Here is a 26,198-nt window from a genome sequence, read left to right on the forward strand (position 1 = left end):
TTTTTTTTTTTTTTACTTACAGCAAAACAATTTATTTGAAATATTATTATATTAATTATCAAATAATAATAGAGGAGAACTCATCGTGAACATGTTGAACAGGATGCACGTGCATGTGCAGCATCTATGCACGCGTGCACGTACGATAACATCGAACGAACCCGGCACGAGTCCTCCTCATAAGTATTTTCTTTGATTTTTTGTTCGTCCAACGAGTCGACGAATGAAGAGGAAGAACAAGAACAAGAAGAAAAAGAAGATATTGAGAGAGAAAAGAGATCGGAAAAAGACTCACAGCCTTTCGCTTTTAAGCCCTCTGCTTGTTGTCCATGGGGTCTCCGATCTAACTTTAGAACTAGACAACAGGACCACTTCCAGAGTATAAAACTGTAGTAGTACGACGAGAAACATCAAACCCTTGCAAAGGGCTAACTAAACTACTACTGATGGATTTTCTACGTAGTAAACTAAAATAAATTTAAATGCCCCTACTTGATCACATCATTTTATATTTATTTTCTATTCTAAAGTATTCATTTAATATAAGTTTCTATTCGTATTTTTAGTATACAGTTTAGTATATAGTTATGAAAACACTATTAAAATGAAAACAAAAAGTACACATGAGAAATAGGAAAAATATTGGAATTGACGAATGTCATAGATAATTATTTCTTTTTTTCTATTATTTTTTTGTAGTCAATACCATTCGTTAAAAGGTATAGGACTAATCCTTAAATCGGATAATCCATAAACGAATAATCAGATTTTAAATGAACAAGCTAAATGTGTTGTCTCTACTGCAAGAAAGATGAGACGATAAAAAAAAAAAGTAAAAGAAAAGAAACAGATACGATTCTTATCCCTTGAAAAAAAGCTTCTGCAGAAACACTAAGGAAAGATGTCAATTATAGCAGGGTCTCTCAACTTAGCAATAAATGAAAATGTAAGAATCTACAAAATGGCTATCTTGCCAAAATTCTTAAACGAGTCCTAACTTTCTAAACGATTTTTCAAAACAATTATTTATCCTACGAAATATTTGATAAGAATAATTTTGCAGAATGATTAAACAACAAATATTAGTTTAAAATATAATTGATATATTAAATAATTTGTCAAACATTTAAACTTATATCCCATATTAACTTTTATACGAAATTACGTTTAATATTTTACAATTTAGAAAAATTCTAAATAAAATATTACATTTGTTTAAGTATATTAAATAATGAAATTAATCTAACGCAATATGGTATAACTTTAAAATCGATAAAAAGTGTCGCAAAAAAAATGGTAATAAAATTTCTAAATCATTTAAATTGATCATTTGAACTAGTTTTAGTTTAAATAGAATTAAGATCTATCGAAGAGGATATTATTTGTAAATAATATTAACAGAGTAATATTAGAAAGCGTAAAAAAGGTTCCTCGGTTTTTCGAATACAATGGGCTAGAAAAAAGATATACTAGGATCGATGTTTTGTCATTTGTGGTTACTGAAAAGCTCCCTGCTATTCCTGTAGTTAACAGTGAATAATAAGAAAATAAAGAAAGAAAGAAATAAAGAGAGTGAGAAAGAAAAGAGTTGCTATTACTGATCCAAAGTCCTCTTTGCAGTGGTCCATCGGGAAATGATCTATTTTTACAGTGTAAAGTAAGAACACACGAAGGAATATATACTATATATATGTACTTTGTACAATCTTGAAATGTATCATAAAAAGAAGAACAAAAAACATATATATATATATAAAAAGGGGAAAGAGAAATATCTATGCATTGTTGTTGTACAAATTTAACCAACAAAATACAATATTATATTATAGTGATGCTATTTAAAAGTGACCCTATTTCACTATATTCTTAGCTTGACTAATACATAATGTTGGAATTTGTATTATTTTATTTTTAACTACAAATTAGGTCCGCTATAATAGAGAATTAGTATAAGTATGATGAGCCTAATTTTAGCTATATATATATATGTGTGTGTGTTATTTTTTGTATTTATTAATTCTTAAACATTTGGATTATTATATTGTATTTCTGTTAATAAATAAATAAATAATATTATATTATACTATACTCTCTTATAAACTGGGGTATATAAATTTGATATTAAAATTTAATGTTCATTAAATATTATCTAATAATGTTTATCCAGATGAAATCATCGCAAAATCGAACGATGATTTATCAAGCCAATAATTTATCTTCACTATTACGCCCCGTTGCCAGACGAAGAAAATTAAATCTTTTTAACTCGAGACGTGTGAACTTTGTACCATGAACTCTTACATATTATATTATGCATATGATGATCTTGACTTTTGACTGCGTAAGATTGATATTATTTTCTAATTATCGAAGAATAATTTACTTCGAATTATTTCTATATAATTAAATATATTTTAACAATCGTTTGAACAAATTTGTCTCTTATTAAATATAATTTATTAATTTGTGCTTTTTATATATCTGTGCTTGTTTACGTGTTAACAAATATTTTTTTACTTTATTATAATGATAGATTTGTTGTTGTTGTTATTCTTTTAATTTAACTGACAATAAGTTAAAAATCGTATTTTATAAAAACACTATGCACGCCTTTGTATAGGAAAACACGTTTCTACCAGATGTATACTGTAACACCATACTAAAACTATATAGGACAGCATACTCGATTTATTTCGTGGAAACATAAATCTCTTTTTGACCACGTGGCCCCGTTTTAACGAATTACCACTGCTTTGCTATGTGGATTTCTTTCCTTATGGAAAACTATCGAATATCGTCAACGAACTAAATTCATTCAAATGACCAAATTTGACCAAAAAATCCATACTAGGAATAAATGTTTATATTCGAAAAATATACACGTAAATAAAAAAATTTGAAAAACACATTTTCCCTTACTCCTTCCTTCCTTTTGATGTCTTTCATTCTCTCTGTGACCTTGCTATCTTCAATTTATCCGCTCAATTTTGTCGAACTTTTGGAAACTTGCCACGAACGAAAGCATCGATTGAAATTGGTAAGGTCGCCAAATACCGTATCGTTGAAAATGACTAAAAATGAATAAAGGAAACACATTTCTCCTATCGCGTCTACAAACTTATTCAAGAAAAATTGATTCAAACGACACTATTGCCTCATTCTTTTTCTCTTTTTCCTTCTGTTTATATGGGAGCGAAAGGAGAGATTGCCAGATGTTGGTGGTTGCCATTGCTAACACCAAGTGCAAATATCTCTCACGCCAAGCTAATTTCTAATTTCTTTATTTCTTTTTCATTTTTGTATTTCATTATATATATATATATATATAATATATAATTTAAATATTTATTATATATATAATGTCTCTTTTTTATATTTCTTTTTACCAATGATGTCAGGTCCAAATTTAAACAAAACACAACAAAATGTCTAAATAATTTGTCTTATTTCTTATTTATTATTTATATATATTTTATTTTTAAACAAATATATTTTTATATCCTACGTCAAAATAAGCCAAAAGTTATCGAGATGAGTCTAAATATTCATTATTTTATATCAAGATTTCTTTTAGTTAAAGTTTTTTCTTTTTCCTTTGTTGCTTAAGACTTTGTTGCACTTCGAATCTTTTTTAATATTTTCTATTTACGTACATTTTTTTGTATGTATGCATGTGCATACGTGTAAAGCCTATATAGAAGGGAAGAAAGAGATGTTAATAATAGCAATCTTTTTGTGAACAAAAAAAACGAAAATAGAACGCTTTCTGTCCGTCCACGACCTTGGTAAAACAGCTGACGTATGTAAAAAAAAAAAAAAGACAAATTATGTATACGACCAGGACGTTCAATGATGTCTACTATTTGCTCACCTGAAAACCGATCAAGGATTAAAACGCAATGCTTCTAACTAAGTGAAATTACAAGATGTAAATTCGATGAATAAAATTAAATTACATAGAAAAATATGATTTTAATATTAAATAATTATGTCATTTCTAACATTTAAATTGACATTTGAAAAGTATTCAATTCATTTTATATGTATAATAATTAAAACACACGGATGAATTGAAAAATTTGGTGTCTCTAAGATAGAAAAAAAAAATGTTGTTAACGTTAAGTGAATATACGATAAATTAAAATCAATTCCTGAACTTTTTAATCTTAATAATTTGATTAAAGCAAAAAAGAAAAGGAAAGAAACAATCTCCATAAGTATATAGTAATAATAACCGAATTTTTAAAATTCTTTATTATTAGAAACTTTTAGCGCCACCCTTTATAATATATATTCCTATCAACGATCTGTAAAAGATAAACGAGATAATATGATAGAATAAAATTCCACGTATTTACGATATATCCAAGTCGAACTGGTATAAGAATGAGTTATATTTATCTACAGGGACGCACGCATTTACTATGCGATGTATTAACCGCAAAACCGAGGCCCTCACTTTACTCACGTTGCATTATTTAACAATTTATTGTAAGACTTTTTCTCGTCTTCTCGTAAAGAACAATGGTTAAAAAGAAGACAAAAAATCCAACATATTTGCCAAAACGAGACCTATTTTTTGGTTTTTATATTTGGGAATCAAAACTTTTCAATCCTATCCACATATTTTGAATATCATTTAATAGATTTGCTTGCAATTAACTTAACACTGAAACAAATTGTGTTATTTTAAGGTGTCTTCTCATAACGATTTGACTTTTTTTAGATTTTTCTAAGAGTATAAATGCGGCCCAGTTTATCTATCTTATGCATCATGTTCTACGTGTAAATAACAGTTAAGTGTACGCACGATCCTAGACGTATGTGTAATAGGATACATCTTATGGTGTCGGAGTGCAATAGTTCTTAGGTATATTCTTTTGTAGCACGTTTCTATGTGTAATTTACTAACTTTAACTCTGACAATGAATAAAAAACGAAACAATTTTCATATGCGTTCCGAGAAAACGTTAATTATAAATGTTTATTTAAAAGAAAAAGAAAAAGAAGAAATAAAGATGTGGGTCGCATCCCTCTTAGGTTAAACTTAATCAAAATTCTCCGATAACCTTGAATAAATAAATTCGTTATTTCTCGGTCAATCAAATATATATCTGTACTGATTAAAATCGATAAAAACTATTATCTCCAAGTTAAGGAACTTAATTCGAATCAATTATCAGAGTTGGTGGTTTAACATTGCTAAATTTCTTTTCTCTTTTTCTTTTTTTTCATTTAATATTCAAAGTTTAACGACACCAATGTGTGATTTTTGAATCGTCAGGACATGCTTCTTGTGATTGATTTCATATTATTTTATATAATATTACATTTTTTTAATATATTTATTATAATTATTAATCGAATTTATGAGATCAAAAAAGCTTAAAACATTTTTGTAATCTTTAATAAAATAAGTTCAAACGAGAAAGGAGAAAATATTGAAAATCTGTTTAAGAGGACTGATGTCAAGAAGACAACAATCATCGAATGTATGTCAAATTTCTCTCGGAGTAACCAATCAGAAGAGAGTCAATTATGGCACGTATGAATATATTTGGCATGACCGGTCGACCTCGACGAAGTGTAGTAAGTACCTGCCTGCTTACTTCTTACGTGCAATGTCGTAATCGAAAGTAGTGTGTAGTAAACAGGGCCGCATTTACATCGAGATGCATTAGGTAGCAACCTAGGACACTAACCTAACTCTTTACAAACAAACAAAATAATATACAAAATCAACCCAGTATATCCCCGATAGAATCACAAAAAAAAAAAAAAAACAATAATTTTTTTTGAAAAGAATAGGCTTAAAACTTTTCAACCCACCCTCGTTTATATTTTTCCAATTAAAATTGATTTATTTTTATATAACTTAATGTATGTTAATCAAATAAATGATTACAAAAATATCTCTACTTTAATTTGCAATAAAAATATAAACGTATTATTTTTAAATTAGTTTTTTTTTTTATAAAATCTCATCGATATTTTGTACCTAAGGATTTGAAGAGAGAAAGAAAAACCCAAACCTAAATACAGCCCTGTTAGTAAGTAGTAACATGACCCTTTAAAAAAGCAAAAAATGGTGAGAATTCGATCGAAAATTCTGTTCCTTGTATAGAAAATGTAACCTTCTTTTCTAATATGGTTCAGATCCCTCGACATATAAGAGATATCGTTTATTTCCGTTCTGTGTTCTCATCGCGAAGTATTATATATGTATAGCGCGAATAAAAAAAGAAAAATCTAACACATGTTAATATATTATTTAATAATAACAGTACAGTGATAATAAATCACTATAGCAAAATATAATGAACGAAAGTCTAGCGTTTTTTTTTAGAACGTAATATTGAAAACAATATCGATATATCAAATGATTTTAAATACATGAATATGTAAATATGATTGTAACTTTAATATTATAATCAAATGGATAAGATTTAATATTTATACATATTCGAATTTATTTCATCTTAATTGAGGATACATTATAATTGTGACTTTAACTTAACGAAGATAAATTTATCTTGTGTGAATAGTTATTAATTGAATCCTGAATGATATGAAGATGAAAAAAATCAATTTCACACTTTCGCTTTTTCGATTTAATTCTCCATCCGTTAGAAATTCAACGAATTCGTGTCAGTATCGTTTTTTTTTATTGAAGATACATCATGATAATCGTGAGATAAGACAGTAAATCTTATTACTGTTAGACGAAGTAGACACGCAAACTATACTTCGTCTTTCTGCCATGATATACGAAGTTGAATATTTAAGTTAAGAGAAATACTATAGTTATATATATATATATCCAAATTTTTATTCAGAATCATCTCTGAACCGGTCCTATTTCAAAGAGAGAAAAAGAGAGAGAAAGAGAGATAGATTGCTATAATCTCTGCATCATGGTCCTGGCTAACATTCTCTCAAGGCCACACGTAAATCTATATCTATAAATGGTTTTGACATGAGATTGTTGGTTACATGAAAGGGTGTTAAATATTTCCAAGAAGGAAGTCAAAAAGAAATTTCCCTTTAAAAAGATTCACGTAAGATGAATCGTTAGATCGTTAGATGGTAATCAAATATTAAAGTGTAGAAGAGGATGATCAAACGGAAAAAAAAAAAAACACGTAATAGAAATGCGTGGTGTAATTTCTTAACGAGCATCAAATAGAAACGTTCGTTGATCTATCCCCCTCCTCCTACTCCCACCAGTCCCTTTTTTTCCTCTCCCTTTATTTTTTCGATATCTCGATCGACAAACGTAGGCTGAAACTCACGTGGGACGTAACTTCGAAAGAACTTTGAACAACTTGGCATATCGTTCCTTCATCTTTAAAATGAGGAAGTAAAAAAGAAAAATGAAGAAGTATTATTATTATTATTATTATGTTATGGTCGAGCATAGAAAGAAAGAGTTAATGCAGTTCCCACAACATTGAATATATCTATGGGTTATATCACGACCCTCGAGAATGCATATGTAGTATCACTAATTACTAATTGCCATGGTGATAATGCGATATAACCAGGTGGTTGCAATACAATATACTTATTTATATATATAAATATATATTTAGATATATAGGGTGTTTCAAAAGTGCGTTACTATATTTATTATTAGATAGCCCCAAAAATTCTACACACGTACAAATAAATTGTTTAATAAAAAAAAAAAAGAAAAAATAGAAAGTTCTCTTTCTCTCTCTCTCTTTCTCTTTTTCTACTTCAATCTACTTTACACTACATAAATCTATTACACCATGTAATTTTCTATATAGAAAACCAATGAATTAACAGAAATATGTAAACCGCCGACATAGAAATTTATCGCGTACGTGATAAATTGAACGACACTTTCAATTTATACTGAATCATCATCAATGTGTGATATTTTAACGCGCATTTATCGACGGCTTCGCGTACGATATCAAATTATTCGAAATATTATTCGTCTCTTCTTTGGAAGAACAAAACAAAAAAGAAAAGAAAAAAAAAGAAAAAGAAAAATAAAAATAAATAAGTGAGAAGTAGTAAACGTTCGTATTTTATATTTGTCGACGTTGGTCGTTAAATAAAGTGCAAGATATAACTTTGACACTATAGGCGGGGGAGGGGGGGGGTGAGAGAATATACGCATATATATGAATATATACATTTACTATCTCACTCTAACTTATTGTCATTCCCGATAATACAAGTTCGCATGCGATCGGAGACCTGGAACGTTCTGTTTAAAAAAGAGAACAATAAAAATGATGGCGGGGGCGTCGATGAAAGAAAGCTTTCGATTCACTGTCCCATCGGGAAATCGAAAATTCTTCTAGTACGAATTTGGAATGGCTTCTTTCGAAAATCGATTCATCAAAAGAAAATGTTGACAAGATTTCTATCCCAATGTACATATATATATAAAGAAAAAGAGAGAGAGAGAACATTTCGTTCGATAATTCTGCTTTTCCTTATCAAATTTACTATGGCCGACATCACTCGTGAATCCCGGGATCGATATTCCCTTTTTTCTGTTCATTTATTTTTTTTTTTTTACTATTTTATCTATATTTGTATTCGATAAAATATATCGATGGAAACTAGTCACGATTGATAATGTATTCGACATTATTAAAGTCGTCGTCGTCGTCGTCGTTGAAAAAGTAAAGCTTACGATTTTGTTATTTCTATTTACGATAAAATTATATCTATATATTTATCGCGAGTGCAGTATTGTTTAAACGTATGGTTGTATGTGTACGTATACGTGCAAGTATATAAAATTGTAAGAAAATGTATGTCTCGTGTATATGTTTACCGTCATAGCTGGAAATAAGCCATTGCTAGTAATTCCTCGGCATTCTCATCAATGCAAAGAACCTTCCGATGAAGTCGGAAACAGAAGAATTCTTAATTTTTCCTAAGCATTGAACATAATACTTTGATATTCTATAGAATATTCAATTACTATTTAAACAACGTTGAAAATAATACATTCTCGGGCACAGACACACACAGCCATACGCAACCCCTCTCCCCCACAAACTTTTCAAAGAAATATCAGAGATTGTGCAATGCTATAAATTGTACAACTTTGCTATTTCTTTGAAAAGTTTTGGTAAATATTTTTTATACTAAAAGTGAATAGATTTTAATAAAACTTATATTAAATTAAAGAACACTCTTTTGTCTACGCTTAGAATACTATATCGAGTTATAAATTTAGCATGTAAACTTCAAAAAATGTCAGAGAATGCAATGCTGTAAATTGTGCATCTTTGCAATTTCTTTGAAAATGACGGTGTAACATATATATATATTTTTACGTACGCGTATCTCATAGACGTAAAGATATACGCGTGTATGTATGCGTGTATGTATGCATGTATGTATATCTCGTAAATAAAAATACGTATAAAAAAGAAAAAAATAAATACGCTTATATGTGATCTTTGCTTAGCCATGATATCAGAGTTAAAAGTGTCGTATTACGTAGTAACACTTCGTACACGCATACATTTATACGAGTATACACACTCTACTGGCCAAAAGTATAGTAATTACTATTTTCTTTGCTATTTAATCACAACAGTTATTTGTGATGATCTCTTTAAAAAAAAAAGCATGTATGTATCCTAAATTGTCTAGACAAAAATCAAGCAATAATACAAAATATTGTCATTTCTCGATGACCATAAATAATTAGTTAATATTTTAATCATAATTAATGAAAATTATATGTTATCTAAATATTTTTCAAAAATAAATTAACACACCACTTTCATACTATACGTTCTATATATATAAGAAGATCGATATATCGAAAAAATTTGACCGAATTCGAGACAATAGACAATATTTGGAGTGTTAGTGTCAAATGCAAGTTCTACTTATTCGGGAATCCTACATGTCACGATTATAACAACCCTGATAAGCTACTCCGTATGAGAGATCAGTTCAAAGATTAAACGAAAGAACGAAAAGTGAAGAAAAGTAGGAGGAAAAGGAGAAGAGGGAATGGCTTGGCTGCGTGTTATATACCACCTTCTGTATGACAACAAACGCGCTTCATATTTACATAACAGAAGTTGAGATTCTTCGTATTAACTGATTCTTTTATCCAAACTAAAAATATATATATGTATTATTAATATACAGGGTGTCCCAAGTACTTGCGATAACGCGAATACTCCTGTGACTCGCCGACATTTTGGTATCCTATTATTCTACTTAATTTTCTATCATTCTATCTACGTAAACATATATAAAGTTATAAAAAATAAATAAATATATATATATATAATTTTGAGATACGTTCCTTTTGTACGAAAACTCAAATCCTTAACTACATATAACATATTTTCATCGTAATAAAGATGAGTACGGGTACAGATACAGGTATAGGTATAGACATAGGTGCAGCTATAGCTATATAATCATACGTCATACAGAACGAAATTTCGAATAAAACCTAACCTCGATATTCCTTTCATAGGTAGAACATGAAAACCGTCGGGAATTTGAGAATACTAATTTATAACTTTTCTATGTATATAGGAGAAAGTTTCTATATAAGAATTTCCAAATCTTTCCTATTATCTCAATTTTTTTTATTTTACTACCTTATTTTTCTATTAAATTTCTAATAATTTTCATTACAAATTATCTCCATAAATATATAAAGTAAAAATTACATATATATTTTCCACTAAAGTTTTAATAAAATGATATTAACAACCTCAATCCTTAATTCAAGCCAAAAAGACAGACAATAGACAGATGACAGGAAAGATTCTAATTTTTGTCTATAACATAGAAATGTTAATTTCTATAAAAAGAAAATGGTAATGAAATAAAATATAAAAGTGAAAGATGTAAAAACAGTGAATAACAATGATAATAACAAATATATATATATATATATATAAAATTCTGACACATACCTATCATCGTGAAGACGTTTGAGGTCGGTCATCTCGCGCTCGAACTTGAATTTCGATACCTCGCAGATGAGAGCATCACGTTCACCGATGACTTCTCTGAGTTCTCTCTGAAGTCTTTCGATTTCTGCATATTGTCGGCTGATCAATTGATTTTTCTCCTCGAGGATGGTTTCGACGTCGGGATCGAGTAAACCGGTTGCCGATTCGTTGCTTCCACCACCGCCTCCACCACCTCCAACAACACTGTTCAGTACCGCGCTCATACCGTTTTGTTTACCTTATTCTTATTCTTCTTCACAGGAATAATGCACACACGCGAAATTTCCCTTTCAAAACGTTTCCCCCCTTTCCCCCCAATTATCTATGTTTTTCCTATAATTTCTTTTTACTTTCTTTTTTTTTTCTTCTCTAGTTTATTTTATTTGAATAAAATCACTTAATAGAGTCAACCTTCCCGCGCGACCGACTTCACCCCTTTCTTCTTCTTCTTCTTTTTCTTCTTTTTTCCAACAACAGTAAAAAAACAACACCAAAGAATAATGATAGAATGAAATGAAAGAAGAAAACAATAAGAAGAAGAAGAAGAAGAAGAATAGAATGAAAGAAGAGTAAGATGAATACGACACTTCTTCTTCTTCTCCTTCTTCTTCTTTTTTCCTCGCGCCTTTTATCGCGATCAAATAATACGACTTGTACAGCATCGAAAATCTCGATCGCTAAACCTCGATCGAGCGTAGAGAGTTAAGTCAAGTTGCCGGTGATAACGCACATAACGGATGCACAGTCTACCGTGAGAAATCGACGACTAACCGCCCCCACGATACGGCACCGTTTCATCCCAGTTTCGCCATCTTGCGACTCTCCTCCTTGCCTCTCCTTGTCCGACGTCCCGGTCCGAATTCCGTATCGTTCCAGTTCTCCAGTCACCCTCTAAGCACCGCCTTCTGCGTATCCCCACTACTTTACTCTTCTGTTCGTAGTAGTTACTTGCTTATATTCTGCGCTTGCGCTCTCGCGATTCTCGCGCCGCCAAACTGCAGCGCCGTCTTCAGATAAAGATCGAAAGGGTGGGGGGAGAGAGAAAGATAGATAATAATTGCGCGCCATTTTTTGGACGTTCAAATACCGGTTTCTTTTCTTTTTCTTTTTTTCCTTTTAAATTCAAATTTGCACAAAAGACATACTTTACCACTCTACTCTCTCTTTTCTATTTTCTATTCTTTGGATATTCTTATGTTTCTAACTGAATTTTTATATCCGTTCTTGTTAAAAATTAACAAACGTGTATTTATCCTTGAATTATTATTGAAAATTTATAATGAAACAAATGAGTTCGTAATTATTTTAACTTATCATTATTTATCGTTAAGTTAAAGCATCATTTCGAAACTCGAATTTATATTTTATTATTAATGTAAGATATTTTGTATCTTATAATAAATTATGCGCAAATATTTAAATGAACATAATTTATTACGTAACTAATAGTTAGGATAGTTTTTTAACAATCGATAATCAATTTAATATAACGTAACAATTAATAGTTTCTATTTGATAGATATATATATGGAAACATAACGTAATATTATTTAAAAATTTATATCAATGATTATATGCGTATCGTATGAGTGTGTTTAATAACAAAAAATATACTCTGTATAATCTAACGTAATAGATAACAGATATTTTAAATAGGATTATGCTACAATATTAATACTATATATTTTAAATATATACTTTAACATCGTAATAATATAAATTATTGTGTGTTAGAAAAATTATTATGTTCCCAAGTAGTATAGAATTTAATTTTAAAATAATAATCGAAAAGTTTAGTCTCTTTTTCTCCAGATTGATACATGTTCTAAAAATCATTTTACATTTAATATTCGTCGACTCTACCACATGGATAATTTTTGAAAATGTGCATATTTATGATACGATTAACACGTAACATTTAGTTGTTGTATTGATATTTAATAATAAGCTCGAATTAGTCTTATAATGAAGAAAATGAAATAAAATTTTGTATGTTCTTCCACACATTTATAAAGAAAAATAAATAACTTTGTGTAACGGTAATATATTAAGAATATATAATATGACTTATAAATAAAATACTTGTTTTGAAAAATACTAGAAAAAATAAAATTTTAACAATGATACAAATGAACTATAATCTAAGTGAATATAATATTATACAATTTGTTATAAATGCTTTTAAAATAAATAAAAATTTTCTTTGTTTTGCAATGAAAGTTTTCTCAAACATACCTAATGTACAAAATAAAGACAATTAAAAATGTTATATTTCAATAAAGAATATATTATTTAATAATAGAAATTCTAAACGCTTTAATATTTGTTTTTAAATATTATAAATCGTATAGCCAATGAGACATTTTACTGATATCTTAGTAACTTCTGCATATTTATGCAAAGCATTGTAATATAAATAAAATCATTCGTTTTTTAATTAAGTGCACTTTTTTCATGTATCCATTTTCTTCATTCAATTCACTTGCCACTGTAATGAATAAATCATTTTCATTAAAATCTGATTAAAAATAATTTATATTAATTTAATTTCTAACTTATGTTAGAAATATTAATACATGAAGAATAAATTTTAAGCTTTCCACATTAGATTAATTATACTCTATACCTTTAGTTTATTTTGTCCACTCATATTACCAGCTTCTTCTTCCCGTTTTGCAATTTCCAACGCATGTTTCTGTTTCCTTCTAACCGATTCAATATCTTTTATACCTCGTTGTTCTTGTTCCGCTAATCTTTTCTCTGCAGCTTCCATTTGCATCCGTCGTCTTGTTTCCTAAAAAAACTAAATTTGTATGAAGGAACCATAATAAAAATCTTGATGCATCCATTGTAAGACTATCAAATTTGTTTACAAATTTTTCTCATGTGAAGTAACAACTTATATTTTATAATGTAAAATTGTATAAAATTTAATTAAAATTCATCTAAGGGATACATATATTTAATTAATAAGAATATTAATAGCCGAATGTACATACCCGTGATTATGTACATAATATAATAAATGTAGAGTACCCGTATAACCTTAGAAATTAATATACATACCAAATCAGGTGTTAAATCTTCATACGATGATGATTCCTTGCAACAAGATCCACACAAATTCCCCATATTGTAGATGAAAATAAATTATTAATTAGAAAGTATTCAAACTTTTTTTAAACTTATATTTATTAGAGAAAAGGACAAAAACAAATTTCGATCTATTGCGTCCAACTGTCAACAGTACCTTGTTCAGCAGGTTGTCAACTTGTTGCGCGTTTTAACTCAAAAAATTCTAGATACTAAATTATTACTAAATAAACTGTAAAAAAAAAAAGTGAAAATCGTAACTTTTAACATTTTAAAATTTATAATTTATAAATAAAAAATATTCTATATAATATTTCTAAAAAAATATTCCATATAAATGACCCTGGAATAATTATAGTAAAAATTAATAAAAATAAATGCGCGCTAAATTATATATTAATAAATCTTATATGTACGTATTTATTAAAAGTACTTAATTGGAACAGTCTAGTGTGTTTTATCTTATTGTTAAATGATTATATTTAATTAATTATTTGGATTTTAAGCACCATCGAGTATATATATGAATATTTAAACTAAATTGAAATAATAATTGTCATCTTTATTTACAAATATATTTAATTATACTATATCTTATAAAACAAATATACTTGTTAATATTATTGCATAGTACTATTATAATATAACAATTTTTACATTATATTTATTAAACTATTTTTTATAATATCATACATAAAATCAATCAAAATTATTAGAATGCATATTTCGTTGTTTGTAAAAATGCTGCCATTGTTATCTTTATATTTTATAATTATATATTTGTTATTAAGTATAATTTTTAAATATAATTATGTTATAGTTTCCGATATATAAAATCTTTTGACGAACCGACAAACAAGTTTATTGAAAAAAAAATAAATTAACAAATATAGATTTTTATCAGGTACTTTTAAATCTAATTATTGTATATTAATTCTCTTTTTCATTCTCTTTATTTTTATTAGGTGTGGCATTGAGTTTAGATAATTTTCTTGAAGACAGTCTTCTACTAGACTTTCTAGATTCAACTTTATACTTAAACCCTGGCAATAACTTACAATTAGTATTATAATTAGAATTATGATTGATCACGGTTTTCGGTGATGATGATTGTTTTTTCAAAGTACTTAAATCTGAAAAATACATTTTTCGCTTTCGTCTTCCATTCGTAAACAATTTACCAGATGTCGTAAAAAACTTAGATTCATTATTAATATTGTTCTCCACTGTTTCGAGTTTCTTTTTACTGTTTTCACAAATATTCCATCTTGCTAAAACTTTTTCATAATTTTCATTATAAGACATAGAACTGGATAATGAAGATACATTCTTCTTACTTGGAATTACATTAATATTAATATCTTTCTTTTCATCTGGTATGGTTAGAGTTGAATTAAACGTAGAGTTTAAAGAAGATGCATCTAACACTGTTAACTGATTGTCCAAATAATTATGATAATCTTCACACGACATTAACATTTTCATAAACTGAGAACTATTATCAGATGGTTTATTAGAATTAACATTTAATATTGATTTACTCTTAGATTTTGTTTTTTTTTGTTCTTCGATTATATTACATGCTGAATTAATTTCCATCATTTTTTTTGCCGTGTCGAAACATCTACGTCTTTTTTTGACTATTTCTGACAAAAGTGTTTTACTAAAATCATCAGTGTTATTCAAGTATTCAGAATCCGAATCATTTTTGCGTTTTTTATTAGTTACTTTTGTTACTTTTTCATTTCTATCTTTGTCATTGCAAATAGAATTTCCTGGTATTGAATATATGTAAGAACTATCCGAATCCTCACTTTTTGGTTCTGACTTTAGAATTGAACTTCTTTTTTTCTTTTTAATCTTTAAATCGTCTGTACTGTCCAATGAAGCCATCTGTTTTTCGCAAATAGAAAATACACGATCCATATTTAACAAATTATTATCTTTTACTGGAGGTATAGATAACAAATTCTTTCTTTCATTAGGGAATAGTCTTTTACATTGAGCTTCTAAATACTCAAATGATGAGTCAGCAGAATTAGATGGTTCAGGAGATACATCATGTAGCTTGTTTTCTTGTCTTTTAAAAATACTTATCGGTGTTTTACGATAAACTTTTTTTCTAGGGTTCAAGAGAGATGGTTCAGGAGATACATCACGTAGCTTGTTTTTTTGTGTTTTAAAAATACTTATCGGTGTTTTACGATAAACTTTTTTCCTAGAGTTAATTAATTCTGGTGTCTCTGTTTCAGGAGAATCCAGATTTATTAAATCCTCATTGTTCGTAGTTGAATTAAAAGAACTAAAATTTGTCGATACTTCTCTACTTGGTGATACATTTATCGTAGTAGAAAGCAATTTTTCTGGCATAGATTCATTTTCTATATTACACATTTTGTTCAATTCTTTACTTATTTTATCAAAATTAACAAGAGAATTATTGCTGGCATTAATAGTATTGTTTATAATAGACTCTTCGATAATGGTTATTAATTTTTCAGTAAACTTCTGCGGTGAAGCAGTATACTTGTCAGAAAGACGTCTATAGATTTCTTGTTTCGTTAACTCAGCTTCTGTCGGATTTAATTTGCCATCCAACGCGTACAATATGTTGCCAAATTTCATATTATTTGGAGATGTTAATGAATGATCTTCCATATCGTTTTCTATTGCAAATTCATTTTTTGTATTACTCTTACCTTTGGATAAATTATTGTCACATTTTTTTCCAACTACTGGTTTTGGACTTAGTGATTCTGAAATGGTGAATTTACTAATTAACATAATAAAATAATAATCATCTAATCTATATTAGACATTCGTTAAGTGTTCTTAGTAGAAGTTAAAATGCATATGTTTATCTAAAATATTTATAATTATAATTTAAAATATATATAACGACTTACGAAAATGGTTTAAAGAATGAGTGAAATTATTGCCTCGACGACGACGTAAAGCCATTCTTAAACATATAAAATAAAATAACACTAGATTATTCGCAGCGTCGTATATAAAATTTAATTTGAATTCAATAAATTGTCGTAAGGACAGTTAAACACAAGCACGTCGAATTAATTCGAAAAAAAAAATATGGCGGTAGCATACTTGAGCGCTATCTTGCGATGAGACAAATGCACTAACAATGACTTAGGTTTAACTGATCTCATTGGTTAGTTGCATGTTATATTGTATACACGCGTATATAAATATTTACGTGAAGTGCATATATGATTTATATACATTTGTAGAATATCTTTATTCTTTTACATATATGAATAAAATCTTTAAAAGTGGTATGCATTATAAAAGAGAATCATAATCCGAATTTGTTTAATTATATTAAATAACGAGCGATATAGTAAATCAATCGAAAACGATGTCATAGTCACACAGTTAATTAATTATTCATAAATTTATTTTATACTCAAATAATTTGCATTTTATTTTTTATGGAATATATTTCACAATATATATTTTATGTTGTATATATATATATATAATAGAAACATCATAAAGTATTATCCAAATATACAGGGTGTTTACATTATTACTAGCCAGCGTTTTTCTTGTAAATAATATTTAAAAACAATAAAAGGAAAAAATAGTACTGCTTTTTATATGCAGCTCAATGGTATATATAATTTTTTTGCAATATTCTTGAAAAGCATGAAAAAACGAATTAAAATGATCTTTATGACTATATCATTTCGATTATTTATTTATTTAAAAATATAGGATTTTATTTAAAGAAACATTGATAACTTTGAAATGTCATAACAAAATGATTTGGAGAAAAAATTCTTTCAACCATTAAATTTCCTCTTTGAAATAATATATTTGAATACTTACAAATATATTAATAATAGAGAATAAACATTGAATATTATTGATCACCAACTAAGCACAATACATTTGTATATTGTAATATTTGTTATTATTAAGTAATAAATTCATTTATAAAGAATAAGAGCGACCAATAAATTTTCTTACCAAGAAAGATAAAGGTTTAAACTTGATGATATTCATTTTTTAAATGTATAAATTATTCAAGTATACAATGTTCAAAGAATTTATAAAAAAAAATACAACTTTTATCTTGCTATTAAAAATGTATGTTTCATTGATGAAAACAACATATTGACGTATTGATTGAAACGTTTGCTTTATACTACTAATAAAATAATGGCAAATTTCAGTCTTTGGTTTATAATAGCTGACACCACATATACACATATCTATTCTGTACAATTTGGTATTAAGTGAAAATGAATTCTTTGTACTATAGAAGATTTAAAATACGCTTTTAAATGCACTTGAAATTATTTGTTCGTAATAAATAAAAATATTGATAATATACAAAGAGAAAAGTTACAAACCAAAAACTTATTATATTTTTATATAAACTTGCATAGTAAATAATGATGTTTGATAAATCAAGGTTATCAACATATTCAGCACAAGAAAAATTGAAACTGCACAGATAGTATGCACACTATGTGCTTTATTATTTTACAAGTATAAAGTCTAGTATAAAGAAAATATGGCGAAATAAGTGTTGTGACAATTTGTGTATACACAGAATCCTATAATTTTGAAATATAGTGTTCTTATATAATTATAAACTGTAGTAAACTCTTTATTCTACAGTTTTATGAAGGGTTGCCTTCACCTCTTTATTTCATGATTATAACAAATGCAAGGCTACTTTAATATATATAAATAAAAATAACTGGTTTGATTAATGAGCTAATTTTGTTGTTCACTAAATGTAACCTAAAGGATAAAAATACATGATTACTATTTATTTTCTTTTTTTTTCTTTTGGTCAGTAGCAGATTAAATCTTTACTAAAATTTTATAATCACACACACATGCGTTGTTCATTCATCCTTCTTTTTTCCTTTCTTTTCCTTTTTGTCGTTATTGTTGTTATGAAACCTTACACATACTCATTATTATAATTTGTGCTCTTACCCTTACATTTTCACTTGCACGCAATATATTGTGAAAATGAAAGATTAACATAATGTCTCTACGTACACGCGTATCGTATAGAATCTATATGAGACAATATTGTCACACACACACATGTGAAATGACAATCAATATCTCTTAACAAGAAATTATTAATACAGGGAATTTCAATGGTATTTTAATTCTGTGCCCTGCTCTCTCATTTCTATTTTACTAATAAAACATTATTTATCTCTATTTTATATATGTATAAATTTCTTTGGTCTTATTTTTCTCGTTCAATACTCTCTAAATTTGCATATAAACATATCTTCCTCTAACTGTCATGGATTGTTACAATCACTGATTCGAATAGGGCTGCTTTATGGTGATTCTGATAATTGACGTGTAATATATGCGAGGCGTATTATGAATTGGAATCCAAAATAAAATTTCTATAGGTTTATATATAAAATTATTAATAACTTGATCTCTCTCTCTTTCTTTATCGTTACGAAAGAAAATATGAGTCTACGAGTATTTTGATACATTATCTATTCAACAACTGATAATTAGTCTAATATTTTTTATATAAATAAAATAGAGTAGTATCTTTTTATATTTGTATTATTATTGATTTTTTAAAAGTTTGATCCTTTTTATTGGCATTATTGGCACATTTATATTCAGTATACATTAGTTGTTAATTTAATATATATTATCGCGTGCAATTTTTCTTGTATAATTATAAATGATATTAAACGTATATTTTATTTTTGTTAAATTGTTATCAAAGTTTGAATACGGTAATAAATGTAATCCAAATTAGGTGTTGAAACAACCTCATGACCATCATATGTTTTTGATCATTTTAAATATTATTTAATGTTTCTTATTTTTAATTTAACTGTACACCTGTATCCATTTATGTGTTTTGTTTAACACATTATTTATAAGTATTATATATATTCTTCATAAATAATAATTTGCTTAAAGAATATATGTGTATATATACACGTTACTTACGTACGTACAGAAAGCTCTTATAATGTCTACTTTTTTTACTTACAAATGAATAGGAGCCTAGTTAAAACTTGGACTTTTGTTTTGCCAATTTTATAAAGACATCGTTTGAGTCAAAGCCTTAACTTACTTTAAAAATAATATTTTCTTAGTTATGATTTCTCATATCAAAGTACAAAACATTTACAATCGAGAACAAAATAAACTAACAAAAATATTCTAGCGCGTCATAAAATTTCTTTTGCCTATACAACTACAATCTTATGATTGTTACCATTTGGCAAGAGAACATAATAGACACGCTTCCCCTTATCTCATTGAAATTCTTGTATATTATTATGATATTGACTATTATTAAATGAACCATTAGTCTGTTCACTTCTTTCAACAACGTTTTGTATTTCCACTGTAGGCCCATTACTTGACTGGCCATTATTGTCATTAATATTTCCTGACGTAGCAACATTATTCCCCGCAACATTAATGCTGTTGACAGTATTATTAGATTGTTGCGATTGTTGTTGCTGGTGCCTATTTAAAGTGTTCTGTGCAGAATTATTATTATTCTTTCTATGTCTATATTTGTGTGCAGTAAGGTACTGTTTAACGGCAAATGCTTTGTGACACATGTCACATTTATATGGCAAAGGATCTTGACAGCTACCATCTGTAATATTTGATGCGTGCATTGTTAAATGCATCACATAATAATGTTTCACCATGAAAGATTTTCCACAAGTTTCACAAATATAAGGACCTGCTACACCATGGGTTTTACGATGTTTGTGAAGATTGTCCTTGCGTGAAAAGCTTTTGCCGCACAATTCACATTCATGCATTTTTTCACCTGTATGTGATACAGAATGTCTAACTAAATGTTCCTTACGGCTAAAAGCTTTAGCACATGTTGTGCATACATACGGACGTTCGCCAGTATGTAGTTTTCGATGTTGAAATAAGTGTTCTTTTCTTTTGAAAGGCTTTGCACAAATATCACAATTAAAAGAGTTCCCATTAACTTGTAAAGTTTCTTCTTTCACTATTGCATCAGATCCTTCGCTCATCAGTGTACAAGTATGACTATTCAATGAACTTACGGATGAAAAATTTTTACCACAACTACGGCATAGACTACTCCTATTAGATTGTGATATAGCTTGAGGATTAACAGTAATTAAAGGTGCCTGTTCAGTGCCTGATCTGATTCTAAGAAATTCTGATATTTGTCCAATGGAAGTGCGGGACATAACATCTTCACTTTTAGTAAAGTCTTTAAAATCTTTTCCTTCATCTTGAACTGATTGATTGGGTAAAGATGTTTCTTTAAATCCTAAACTTAAAAATACCTCTGGAGCAGCCTGTACTGTCGTATAATTTTGGCAAGGAGATGCGTTCTCATCTTTTTGGATATCTGTAACTTTTTGTATTATTTGTTGATTCTGTTCGACCTCTGTATCTGCTTTAAGTATAATATTATTATTTTGTTGAACTTGTGGCGAAGACTCTTGTTTCACAATAAATTCTTGCGGTGTAGCTATTTGCACTTGTTGTTTATCTATTTGTTGAAGTCTTTGTTGTCTCTGCAAATGGTGTATCTGCTGAGTTATCTGTGACTGTTCTTGTTGATGATGATTAAGCTGAGTCTGATTTTGTTGTGTTATTTGAGTAGATTGAGTTAATTGTTGTGAAATTTGTCTTTGAGATTGTCCTTGTTGTACCACTTGATTATGATTTTGTATTTGGTTTGTAGTTTGGATTTGAGGCGATTGAGTTGCCTGTTCACTTATTTCATTTTGTGTTTCATTAGATCTTTGAGGCGATACATGTTGAGATGTTTGTTGTTGACAACTGTAATGAGTTTCTGCTGTAGCTTCTACAACTGCAGCTGACATATCACCATTTGATTGCATCTAAGTAAAATGAAAAGCAATTATTTTTAGAAATTCTAAAGTACATTAATTAATCTAGTAATAACAATATATAGGTATATATAAACACATTAGAAATATCTACGATATACAAAACATACATAAGCAAGAAATTTAATTAAAATTATTTAATTATTACATTAGAAACAAACCTGCATGGCACATTTATATTGTTGTACCCTAGCTTGGACACCGCTGATGATTTGTATATTTGATGCATTGATATTGCTAACGACAACGGGTTGTTGATGTTGTCCATGTTGTTCATCAGTTAGAACTTGATTTCCTGCATTTCCTAATATTTTCTCCTCTGACTTTAAACCTTCAGCATCAGGAGTGGAAGATCTTTCCTTCTCAATGTTTTTGACATACACTTTACCTTCTTTTAAAAAATCCTCAGAATAGCGGAGCGAAGTAAAATATGACTCCAGCATACCCTCTGCACTAACAACTGTTTCTCGGAACTCAATGAAATTTTCCAACTTCCTGACACACTCGTGGCAGACGATTTTAGGTAACGAATCCTCTTCTAAAACCTTGAAGTTCACACGAATATGGAATTGTCTTAATATATTGAAAAACCTTATATGCTTCTCTATACGTAAATTCATTAAGTTGAATTTACAGAGAGAATTTTCATTTGAATTTAGGCATACTTAAGAATTTCTTATAAACTTCTTTATTGTATTTATTTATTTATTTATTTATATATATATATATATATGTATGTATATGTATATTCATATTTTATTTATTATTATTATTATTATTTTTTTTTTTTCTAGCAGTGGACGGAATGTTACAGTAATTTATAATTTCTATCATTGCTTGCTGTAGTCTAAAAACAGAGCAATTTTGATACCGCGAAGAACAAGTCCATTTCATGTCAAAAGCATGTTTCCTCACCTGAATGGGTAAACATGTTTGAATTTTTGTTTGAAGTTGTCGCCTGCGACCTTCATCGCGAAATATGTTCATTTTATTGCCTTCGCTGCTGGTACACAATCTGCACAGCTCGTAGTAATTAACTTTCCGATATCCAGACATTGCTTTCCCGCGGGAAACGAGTTATCGCAATTATTAGAAAATTGCGAAAAGTTTTAATTGCGATTAAACGCGTTCGAAACATCAATCACCGTTTTCCTTCGGCACTTTCAGTATCGTAAATTATCATAGAGAAAATAAGACTGCTTCGTATCGTTGGTTGTATCGGTAGCCATTTGTAGACTGCGCTCTCTTAACAATTATTCATTAACCCGCCAAAAATTCAAACAATTCAATCTCCAAGCTTCAATTGTTATTTCATTTACAATCTAATTGTAAATTTCATACTAATGATACCATCATTTTATTTACAATTAGAAATTATGATTATTAATATAGTAACTATTTTCTATCGATCATATTGTTATTGAATATTATTTACTTAGAAAAACTATCTATTATATAAATAAAACATTATCAAAATATATAAATTATATTTTGTTATTCATTTCGATAAACATGAATTAACTTATTCAAATTCATAATAATATAACTCTATGTCGAATTAATTTATATATTTATAATATTTTTATACAATTAGGTTTATTACTTTTACTATATATATATATATATATATATATATGTTTTTTAGGCTTAGTATTACTAGCACAAATTAGTCGAAAAATGGGTTCTCTTTTCGGAATGAGCAATTTTGAATTAGACAAAGAAAAGGATGAGAAAGCAAGAAACTTATATCAAAGTTATGTCGCTGATTATTCCTCTAATCTCAAATTTGGAAAGGATATATTAGAGCCAGGTAAAGATTTATTTTAATCATATATGTATATATAAGAGATTCCTAAATATTAAAATGTATAAGAGTAATTTACATTAAAATAATTAATTATGAATTTTTCACGAAAAATTATAAATTTTAAAAGTTAAATTTCAGCTAATAAAAATTAAATATTATATATATATTAAACGCGATTATTATTTCAGCTCTGATCGTCGAACATGAAATCATAGATCCAAATGTATTAACTCGAGCTGATGTCAAAGCACGAAGTAGAAAAATGGTAGAAGCTAATTTGAAACCTGAATAATTTATATTAATATAAAGATTTATTTATTATATTTAACCATTTTGGAAAATTTTTAATCTATATCACACACACGGCTAATATTTATGCTAGTTTAGGTAAATATAGTGAAATGTTTCTACGCACATATTTTTTTAATATTATTATTATTATTATTATTATTATTATATTTTATGTATTATAAAGAAAAAGTATATTAATTATAAATATACTACTCATTTATATTATTAATACGTCCCCATCCTAGTCTTTCTTTTTTCGTTTCTACTCTCAACCAAGAAGGCATAGATTTGTCCAATGCATGAGCATTTGGATATTTCAATGGTGGTTCTGGTTTTCTGAATGGATGAACCTTTTTCAATTTCTTTAATAAAAATTCCTTATTTATTTCTTTTGGATCCCTGTATCTATCTAAATATAAATTAAAAGCTCGTCTTCGGGGGAACCATTCCTGCGGCCTTAGATATGGTTTTGGAAAATCGTACTCAAACACTGGTTCTTCCATTTCTATAAATACATATAGTAAAATTTTCATTTCAATCAATTTATATAAATAATCTATATAAATAATATAATATTAATACATACGTAAATTATAATGATAAAAATCAGTAAGAGATTGATCCCAGTCCGATTGGAAAAATGTTATTCCTGCTGGTGTTAAATAATCTTGATATTCTCTATAAAATTCTAATGTATTCCAATCACGTTCCAATAAATTTAGACTGAAACGTATCATAAAAATACATTTATTAGATACATTTATAAATATAAATTTCAAACTTAGTATATTAAAAAGTATATTTCCTTACCAAGGCTGTTCCTTTTTATATTTTGTGTAATCGATACGTTTGTCCTGTTTATATAATACAAATATATATCTACAGTATCCAATACCACGCGATGGTATTGGTCTTAAATAATCGACTAGTTGTTCTCCTTTTGCAATGTCATTTCCAGGTATATTTCCACTATAATTAAATATAATCTATCAAAAAATGTGTTCTCACGATTGTAATATAAAAAGTATATAAATTATAGAAGCTTACATAAACCAGTGGCAATATTCGTTAGAAGGATCCGTAAAGTTTCCATCTGGTGTAGTCATTAATAAAGTCCATAGCGTATCTGAGCTAGCAATATAGTTAACGGTAGGTTGGTTTTTAGCTTCACTCGGTTTAATTACATTTCCAGTATAAACTCTAGCGAGTACATCCTCTATTCCTAAATCATAATCTATTTGTAATTGTATAACCGGGTAAAAAAATGCATCTTTATACAAATGTTGATAGACTCCGTAATGTTCTGCAATTCTATAAGTATGTTCTGGCCCATTTGTTTCCCACCAAATCTCTCTAGCTTTTTCTAAATCGATATTTACTGTAGAAAGAAAGATTATAAAAGTTGAGTGATATTTACTTAAAGAATTGATAAAGTATAAAAATTGAAAATTACATTAAATGATTGAAATCATATTTAACACACTTACTTGCCAATTTACGTGAACTTTTCTCTAATTCAGAATTCTTCTCATTAGCTTTTAATTCGGCATTCCATTCTTTCATCAATGTCTTCTTAGATTTTGTAGTAAACGATAAACCAATATTAACTTGATTTTTTAAATACTCTTCTCTTTTCTCTGCCACTGAAAACAAATAGTATATTTAAATAAATATATCAAAGTAATGATGAAATATATTATTATAAATATTATATTTAATGATCAAATTATATTGAAAACACATGTGTCAAAATGTGTGTATGTGTGTGTGTGTGTGAATATAACAAAATAATTAAATATATTCAAAGAAATATTTACATGCCAGTCGTTGTTCTAATGAACGAGCAATTGTTGGAGGTTTTCCACGTATATGATGACCATATCGAATTTGTTGACCATTAATATTTAATAAATCAGTGGAAAGTGAACGAAAAATCCTTCCTGCCATATCTCACACTTTAGTTACATGAAATTAAATATCCTAACCTCAATTAGGATTGCTATATCGAACGATATTCATATACTATTCTTTTTATACATAACACACATAAGTACGTATATATACTAACCTATCTACTTACATTCAATTTTAATGTGAATTTAAAATATTAAATGAGCATAAACAATT

General features: G+C 28.0%; 5 protein-coding genes across 6 annotated transcripts in view; all 5 read right to left on the reverse strand.

Moving 5' to 3' along the window:
• Window positions 1–11,901, reverse strand: part of LOC106791756 (IQ motif and SEC7 domain-containing protein 1) — a 73,534-nt gene extending 61,633 nt beyond the window's left edge. The window contains exons 1-2 of one of the 2 annotated variants that reach the window (XM_014757646.1): window positions 11,573–11,899; window positions 10,947–11,445 (exon numbers count right to left, since the gene is read on the reverse strand). In XM_014757646.1, coding sequence (XP_014613132.1) covers window positions 10,947–11,209 — 263 coding nt within the window. In that variant the 5' untranslated portion in view covers window positions 11,210–11,445; window positions 11,573–11,899. Of the gene's footprint in view, window positions 1–10,946 lie in introns of both variants that reach the window. The other variant, XM_014757651.1, reaches the window with a different exon arrangement.
• A 1,112-nt stretch (window positions 11,902–13,013) lies between these two features.
• Window positions 13,014–14,290, reverse strand: LOC106791767 (small VCP/p97-interacting protein). The gene is made up of 3 exons (XM_014757665.1): window positions 14,052–14,290; window positions 13,612–13,779; window positions 13,014–13,473 (listed from the first exon to the last, which is right to left on the reverse strand). The coding sequence occupies exons 1-3, from the start codon at window positions 14,115–14,117 to the stop codon at window positions 13,459–13,461; spliced, it is 249 nt and encodes an 82-aa protein (XP_014613151.1). The 5' UTR covers window positions 14,118–14,290; the 3' UTR covers window positions 13,014–13,458.
• Window positions 14,291–14,961: 671 nt separating this feature from the next.
• Window positions 14,962–17,169, reverse strand: LOC106791766. Its single transcript, XM_014757664.1, has 2 exons — window positions 16,985–17,169; window positions 14,962–16,834 (listed from the first exon to the last, which is right to left on the reverse strand). The coding sequence occupies exons 1-2, from the start codon at window positions 17,037–17,039 to the stop codon at window positions 15,009–15,011; spliced, it is 1,881 nt and encodes a 626-aa protein (XP_014613150.1). The 5' UTR covers window positions 17,040–17,169; the 3' UTR covers window positions 14,962–15,008.
• Window positions 17,170–18,519: 1,350 nt separating this feature from the next.
• On the reverse strand, window positions 18,520–23,207 carry LOC106791757 (zinc finger protein 184-like). Its single transcript, XM_014757652.1, has 3 exons — window positions 22,889–23,207; window positions 22,135–22,518; window positions 18,520–21,964 (listed from the first exon to the last, which is right to left on the reverse strand). The coding sequence occupies exons 1-3, from the start codon at window positions 23,027–23,029 to the stop codon at window positions 20,369–20,371; spliced, it is 2,121 nt and encodes a 706-aa protein (XP_014613138.1). The 5' UTR covers window positions 23,030–23,207; the 3' UTR covers window positions 18,520–20,368.
• A 1,051-nt stretch (window positions 23,208–24,258) lies between these two features.
• LOC106791758 (39S ribosomal protein L38, mitochondrial) lies at window positions 24,259–26,106 on the reverse strand. Its single transcript, XM_014757653.1, has 6 exons — window positions 25,889–26,106; window positions 25,559–25,714; window positions 25,119–25,449; window positions 24,882–25,040; window positions 24,658–24,794; window positions 24,259–24,576 (listed from the first exon to the last, which is right to left on the reverse strand). Exons 1-6 carry the CDS (start codon window positions 26,016–26,018, stop codon window positions 24,281–24,283), a joined length of 1,209 nt encoding a protein of 402 aa, XP_014613139.1. The 5' UTR covers window positions 26,019–26,106; the 3' UTR covers window positions 24,259–24,280.
• Window positions 26,107–26,198: the final 92 nt, after the last annotated feature.

Source organism: Polistes canadensis, unplaced genomic scaffold (genome assembly GCF_001313835.1).
Source record: "Polistes canadensis isolate GaletaPanama2010 unplaced genomic scaffold, ASM131383v1 scaffold_339, whole genome shotgun sequence".
NCBI lineage: Eukaryota > Metazoa > Arthropoda > Insecta > Hymenoptera > Vespidae > Polistes > Polistes canadensis.